This window comes from Psammomys obesus, unplaced genomic scaffold (genome assembly GCF_907164565.1).
Source record: "Psammomys obesus unplaced genomic scaffold, mPsaObe1.curated_primary_1811, whole genome shotgun sequence".
Classification (NCBI taxonomy): domain Eukaryota; kingdom Metazoa; phylum Chordata; class Mammalia; order Rodentia; family Muridae; genus Psammomys; species Psammomys obesus.
Genome location: NW_026588863.1, coordinates 2,839 through 10,809, shown reverse-complemented (window position 1 = coordinate 10,809; position 7,971 = coordinate 2,839). Strand labels below are relative to the sequence as shown.

The window sequence follows — 7,971 nt, the reverse complement described above, 5'->3', positions numbered from 1 at the left end:
TTTTTAATGGAAGCCTGTCATGAGTGCATCTTGCTATTTTTAGATTGAGAGCTCTAAGTTGGTCCTTGAGCTTCTGTTTACTTTTTTCCCCCAGAGATTAGGTGCTCGCTTTGATGATATTTTTAGCTGAAAATTTAACCTGGATTCTCAAACAGCCCAGAACGCTGGTTATTTACCTTCTCTTGTGATGACTGTTTTGCATAGGTCCCTCCAAGACAGCCCATCAGCCCATAATTTATAAACCAGGCCTTTGCAGTGAGAACTGAAAAGCATCAGACAGCCTGGGGCACCAAGATGGAGTCACAGACCCAGGTCTTCATATTCCTGCTCCTCTGGATGTCTGGTGAGACATTAAAGAGTATTAGAATATCATCCAAACAATTTATTTGTAGAAAAAAAAACAGCTATTTACTATAGGAAACCAATTATATGCAGGCAATGCCATTAGAAAAGGCATTTGAGATCCCAACACTTGTATCAGGAACTCTTTTTGTGTATATGTGTATACTCATTGTCTATTTCTGGTTGTAGGTGCTGATGGAAGCATCATGATGACCCAGTCTCCTGAATTCATGTCCACATCTGTTGGAGACAGAATCACCCTAAGCTGCAAGTCCAGTCAGAGTGTGAGGAGTTATGTAGCTTGGTACCAGCAGAAACCAGGGCAGCCTCCTAAACTGCTGATCTACAGGGCATCCACTCGATACACTGGGGTCCCTGATCGCTTCGCAGGCAGTGGATCTGGGACAGATTTCACTCTCACCATCAGCAGTGTGCAGGCTGAAGACCTGGCAGTTTATTACTGTCAGCAGTATGACTATACTCCTCCCACAGTGCTTCAGCCTCCAACACAAACCTCCTTGACAATCTCACCAGCTGCCTGCACCACACAGAGCCCTGGGCCTGCACACTTCCCTCTTCTGCCTAAGATCTGCTATACATGACTAATTAATGCAACCTTCTGTAGAAATTAATTAAGAGATACCCTCTTTTCTTCTATATTTTTGGCAACACTGGTGTGTATAGATAAAAAGGAGAAACTAAGTAAAAAGATTTAGAAGGTGTGGTTTTGCACTGAGAAGATACAGTACAACAAGAAGCATCAGTGAAGTTTATGGTGTCATGCTGACTTTAGATATCTCTTTGTTATGTCTTTAGACTACAATGAATCTATATAAAATAGGATAGACCTTAAAATTATGTACAAAGAATACATCATCCTGAGACTACTAGTTTAGATTAAGAATTCTCAAGCTTTGGTAAATTATCTGTCATGAAAATTCTCCATTTCATTTAGATTTTCAAATTTTATGATGTATTGACTTTTGCAGTTAGACCTAATGAGTCTTTGAATTTCTTCAGTGTCTGTCATTCTGGCCTCCTTTTTGTTTCTGATTTTGTTGATTTGTATAGTTTCTCTCTGCCTTTTAGTTAGTTTAGCTAAGGGTTTGCCTATCTTGTTGATTTTCTCAAAGAACCAGCTCTTGGTTTCTTTTGAATGTCTGAATTGTTTTTTTCTTTTCATATAATAAATAGTTGAATTCTGCAATTATAGAAGGTTGTATAAATTTGAAAGACCTGGATTGCATTATCAGCACACAGAAAGATGAGGAACTCTGGGCAAGTGCTCATGTGGTATGCTTTGGTCTATATGTCTGTGTCTATTGCATATATGCATCTGATTTTTATTTATTTATTACAATTTATTCACTTTGTATCCCAGCTATGTCCCCCTTCTTCGTCTCCTCCAAATCCCATTCTCCTTTCCTCTCCTCTTCCCTTTCCTCTCCCTCACTATACTAATAGGGTTGGACCTCCTCTCTTTCCATCTGACCCTAGTTAATCAGGTCTCATCTACTGGGTGCTTTGTTTTACTCTGTCGCATGGTAAGACTGCTCCCCCATTAGGGGAAGGTGATCAAAGAGCCAGCCACTGTGTTTATGTTAGAGACAGCCCCTGTTCCCCTTAGTATGTAACCTACTTGGAGACTGAGCTGCCATGGGCTACATCTGTGCAGGGGTTTTAGGTTGTCTCCATGCATGGACCTTGGTTGGAGAATAAGTCTCAGAAAAGTACCCTGTGCCCAGATTTTTTTTGGTTTTGTTTTTTTCTTGTGAAGTTCCTGTTCATTCCTGGTCTTACTATCTCCCCTTTCTTTCATAAGAATCTCTGCACTCCTCCAAAATTTGGCTATGAATCTCAGGAAATCTTTTGATACTCTTTTGGGTAGAGCCTTTCAGAGGCCCTCTGTAGTAGGCTCCTGTCCTGTTCCCTGTTTTCTCCCACTTCCTATGTCTGTACTATTTACCTTTCTGAGTGAGGATTCATCATCTTACCCTAGGTCCTCCTTCTTGCTTAGCTTCCTTAGGTGTACAGATTTTAGTATGTTTATGTTATAAATCTAATATACACTTATGAATGAGTATATACCATACATGTCTTTCTGCTTCTTGGATACTTCACTCAGGATGATCTTTTCTAAATTCCACCATTTGCATGCAAATTTCATGATTTCCTTGTTTTGAAATTTTTTTAAAATTCCATTGTGTAAATGTACCCAATTTCTCTATCCATTCCTCAGTTGAGGGACATCTGGGTTGTTTCCAGATTCTACCTACTATGAATAAATGTGCTATGAACATGGTTGAGCAAATGTCCTTGTTGTGTGCTTGGGCATATTTCGAATATATGTCTAAGAGCACTAAAGCTGAATCTTGAGGAAGTACTGCTCCTAATTGTCTGACAAAGTGGTTGTACAAGTTTACATTCCCAGGCTCAGTGGTGGAGGATTTCCCTTTCTCACATTCTCTCTGGCATGTTTTGTCATTTGAGTTTTTGTTCTTTGCCCTTCTTTTTGTTGTAAGGTGAAATCGCAGTGTCTATTTGATTTGCATTTCCCTGATCACCAAGGACTTTGTGCATTTCTTTAAGTGTTTCTCTGCCATTTGATATTCTTCTATAGAGAACTCTGTTTAGCTCTGTACCCCGGTTTTAAATTGGATTACTCAGCTTATTGCTTTTTAACTTCTGGAGTCCTTTACATATTCTTGATATTAACACCCTGCCAGATACAGGTTTGTTGAATAAACTTTCCCAGTCTGTAGTTTATTCCTTTGTTTTGATGACAGTGTCCTTTGCTTTACAGAAGCTTTTCAGTTTCATGAGGTCCCATTTAATGATTGTTGATCTTAGAGCCTGTGCTGTTGGTGTTCTGTTCAAGAAGTTGTCTTCTGCCAATGAGTTCCATGCATTTTCCAAATTTTTTTTCTAACAGATTTAGTGTGTTTGTTTTTATGTTGAGGTCTTTGATCCACTTGGACTTTAGTTGTGTTCAGGGTGATTAATATGTCTCTATTTGCACTTTTCTACATGTAGACTTCCAGTTAGTCCAGCAGCATTTGTTGAAGATGCTTTTTTCCATTGTTTGGTTTTGGCATCTTTATCAAAAATCAATATCCGTTGGTGTATGTGTTTATTTCTGGGTTTTCTATTTGATTCCATGGGTCTATCATTCTGTTACTATACCAGTAACATACGTTTTTTTTTTTTTCATTGTTCTGTAGAACTGCTAGAAATAAGGGAAGGTGATACCTCCTGAGAATCTATTGTTGTAGAGGATTTTAAAATCAATTTTGTGTTTTTTATCTTTCCATATTATGTTGAGATTTTTTTCTTTCAATTTCTGTAAGGAATTGTGTTGGTATTTTGATGAAATTGCATTGAATGGGTAGATGGATAGATTGCTTTTGGCAAGATGGCCATTTTCATTATGTTAATACCACTGATCCATGAGCATGGGACATCTTACCATCTTCTGCTATCTTCTTCTATTTCTTTCTTCAGAGACTTGAAGGTTTTTTTTTTTTTTTTTTTTTTTTTTTTTTTTTTTTTTTTTTTTTTTTACAAACAGATCTTTCACTTGCTTGGTTAGAGTAACACCAAAGTACTTTATGTTATTTGTGGCTATTGAGAAAGGTGTAGTGGCCCTAAATTCTTTTTTCAGCCCTTTTGCCTTTTGTATACAGGAGGGCTACTGATTTTTTTTTTTTTTTGCAGCCAGTTTGCTGAAAGTGTTTATCAGCTGAGGAGTTTTATGGTTGAATTTTTGGCATCACTAATGTACATTATCATATTATCTGCAAGTAATAATACTTTGACTTCTTCCTTTCTGATTTGTATCCCCTTGAACTCTTTTATTTGTCTTATTGCTCTAGGTAGGACTTCAGGACTATGTTGAATAGATTCGAAGAGAGTCGGCAGCCTTGCCTTGTCTGTGATTTCAGTGAGATTGATTTAAGTGTCTCTCCATTTAGTTTGATGTTGTCTATAGGCTTGCTCTATAATATCTTTACTATATTTATGTATGTGCCTTGTATCCCTGATTTCTCCAAATCTTTAAACATGAATGTGTGTTGCAATTTCTCAAATGCTTTTTTGTAATCTAAGAAGTGGATCATATGATTTTTCTCCTTCAGTTTGTTTATATGGTGGATTATATTGATGGATTTCTGTATACTGAGCCACTCCTGTATGCCTGGGTTGAAGCCTATTGGTCATCATGGATGATATCTTTTATATGTTCTTGGATTCGATTTGCAAATATTTTATTGAGTATTTTTGCATCAATGTTCATAACAGAGAGAGGTCTGAAATTCTCTTTCTTTGTGGGGTCATTGTGTGGTTTAGATATCAAGTGACTGTTGCTTCATAGAATGAGTTTGGTAATGTTCCATCTTTTTATGTTTTGTATAATAGGTTGAAGAGAATTTGAGTTAGCTCTTCTTTGAAGGTCTGGTAGAATTCAGCTCTGAAACTGTCTGGCCCTGGTTATTGTTTCTTTCTTTCTTTCTTTCTTTCTTTCTTTCTTTCTTTCTTTCTTTCTTTCTTTCTTTCTTTCTTTTTCTTTTTCTTTTTCTTTTTTTTTTTTAAGGGAGACTTTTTTTCTTGATTAATGACACTTTATTCACTTTGTGTCCTCCCTATGGTTCCCTTCCTCCTCCCTTCTCAATCTTTCCTTCCTCCACACTCTGCATGCATGCCCCTCCCCAAGTACACTGATGGAGGAGGTCTTCTTTTCCTTCCTTCTGATCCTAGTCAATTAGGTATCATCAGGAATGGCTGCAATGTCTTGTTCTGTGGCCTGGTAATGCTGCTTCCCCCTCAAGGGGAGGTAATTAAAGAGCAAGCCAATAAGTTCATGTCAGAGACAGTCATTGTCCCTATTACAAAGGAACCCACTTGGATACTGAACTTCCATGGGCTACATCTGTGCAGGGGTCTTAGGTTATCATCATGCATGGTCCTTGGTTGGAGTATCAGTCTCAGGAAAGTCCCCTGTGCTCAGAAGTTTTGGTTCTGTTGCTCTCCTTGTGGAGTTTCTGTCCTCTCAAGATCTTAGTGTTTTCCACTTCTTTCATAAGATTCCCTGCACTCTGCCCAAAGGTTGTCCATAAGTCTCAGCATCTGCATTGATAGTCTGCAGGGCAAAGGCTTTCAGAGGTCTTGTGTGTCAGGCTCCTGCCTTGTTTCCTCTTTTTGCCTTCTTCTGATGTCCATCCTCTTTACCTTTCTGGATAGGTATTGAGCATTTTAGCAAGAGTCCTCCCTCTTCATTAGTTTCTTTAGGTTTTAGTAGGTTTATGCTATATTATTTGTCGATATGAGTGAGTATATACCATGCACATCTTTCTGCTTCTGGGATAGCTCACTCAGGATGATCTTTTCCAGATGGAAGGGAGACTTTTGATGAGTGGTTCTATTTCCTTGGGGGATATAGGACTATTTCATCTATTTCCTTGATCTTGATTTAATTTTGGTAAGTGGAATCTATCAAGAAAATTATCCATTTCATTTACATTTTCAAATTTTGTGGCATATTGGCTTTTGAAGTAAGACCTAACGATTGTTTGGATTTCCTCAGTGTGTATAATTATGTCCCCCTTTTCATTTCTGATTTTGCTAATTTGAATAGTTTGTTGTTGCGTTTTTAGTTAGTTTGGTTAAGGGTTCTTCTAGACTGTTGATTTTCTCAAAGAACCAGCTCATGGTTTTATTGATTGTTTGAACTGGTTTCTTTGTTTCTAACTCAATGATTTCAGGTGTGAGTTTGACTATTTCCAATTGTCTACTTCTTTTTCCTTTGACTGCTTCTTTTTATCCCCAGAGGTTTTAGCTGTTCAGTTAAAACTGCTTGTATGGGATATCTCAAACTTCTTTCTGGAGGCACTTTGTACTATGGGCTTCTTCTTAGCCCTGCTTTCTATGTGTTCCATAATTTTGGGTATGTTGTGCCTTTGTTCTCACTGAATTTTAGAAAGTCTCTAATTTCTTTTTTCATTTCTTCCCTGACCAAGCTGTCATTGAGTAGAGAGTTGTTCAATTTCCATGTGCATGCAGGCTTTTTGTTATTTCTGCTGTTATTGAGTTCTAGTTTTAGGCTGTTGTGGTCTGATACCAAAGGAGGAATTATTTTGATCTTTTTGTATGTGTTGATGCTTACTTTGTGCCTGATTATATGGTCAATTTTTGAAAGGGTTCCATGAGTTGATGACAAGAAGGTATAGTCTTTTGAGTTTGTGGACAAAGTTCTGTAGACTTCTATTAGGTCCAATCGATTTAGGACATCTGTAAATGTCATTTTTTCCCTATTTAGCTTCTGTCTAGATGATCTCCTCCTTGGTGAGAGTAGATTGTTGATGTCTCCCACTATTAAGGTGTTGGGATTGATGTGCAATTAAAGCTTTAATAATGTTTCATTTACAAATGAAAGTGCTCTTGTATTTGGGTCACAGATGTTCAAGATTTTGATGTCTTCCTGGTGAATTTTTTTTTCTTTGAAGAGAATGAAGTGCCTCTCTTCACATTTTTTGATAAATTTTGGTTGAAATTCTATTTTATTAGATATTAAGGTAGCTACCCCAGCTTGGTTAATGGGTCCATTTGGTTAAGAAAACATTTTTCCAGCATTTTACTCTGACATGTTTATTTTTGTTGCAGAAGTGTGTTTCTTCATTGCAGCCAAATGTTGAATTCTGTTTCAGCAACCATTCTATTAGTCTGCGTCTTAATATTGGACAGTTGAAGCCATTGATTTTGATAGATAATAGTGACCAAATGGTGTTAGTTCCTTTTATTGTGAAGTTGGTGGTGTTACTGGGTTTTAATGCTTTTTTCCTTTTAATTTTTTGTTGTGAAGTTATCTATATCCTGTGTTTTCTTGGTTGTAGTTGATTTCGCTGGATTGGAGTTTTCCTTCAGTTATCTTCTGTAGGAATGTGTTGCTGTGTAGATATTGTTTAAGTTTAGTTTTGTCATAGAATATATTCTTTTCTTCAGCTATGTTGATTAAAACTTTGCTTTGTATAGTACTCTGGGTTGGTATCTGGGCCTCTTAGAGTCTGCATGACATCTGCCCAGGCCCTTCTGGCTTTCATAGTTTCTGTTAATAAGTCTGGTATGATTTTTTAAATTCTTTATTAATTATACTTTATTCACTTTGTATACCCCCTGTGGTTCCCTTCCTCCTCCCATTCCAATCTCTCCCTTCCTCCATCCTCTATTTCTAAAAAAAATAGAAATTTTATTCTATGTTTTTCTTGAAAATTTTCCTGGACTTTGGAAAATTGGAGTCAGGAATAGTATTTTTTGCATATTATTCTTAATTTTTTTTCCTGAGTGAGGTATCCCAGAATCAGAAAGAAACACAGTGTATATACTCATACATAAGTGGATATTAGACATATAATATAAGATAAACCTTCTAAAATCTGTACACCTAAAGAAACTAATCAAGAGGGAGGACTCTTGCTAAAATACTCAATCCCTATCCAGAAAGGCAAAGAAGATGGACATCAGAAGAAGGAGAAAACCAGGGAACAGGACAAGAGCCTGCCACAGAGGGCCTCTGAAAGGCTCTACCCTTCAGGGTATCAAAGCAGATGCAGAGACTTATGGCCAACCGTTGTGTAGAGT

General features: G+C 37.3%; 1 gene segment (V, D, J or C); it reads left to right on the top strand.

Annotated features, from left to right (window-relative positions):
* Positions 1 to 276: 276 nt before the first annotated feature.
* On the top strand, positions 277 to 833 carry LOC129674781 (immunoglobulin kappa chain variable 6-17-like; the record flags this gene model as incomplete). The annotated part of the segment is given in 2 exon segments: positions 277 to 343; positions 532 to 833. Coding segments are annotated over 2 exon segments (351 nt in total), but the record flags the coding sequence as incomplete, so codon positions are not given.
* Positions 834 to 7,971: the final 7,138 nt, after the last annotated feature.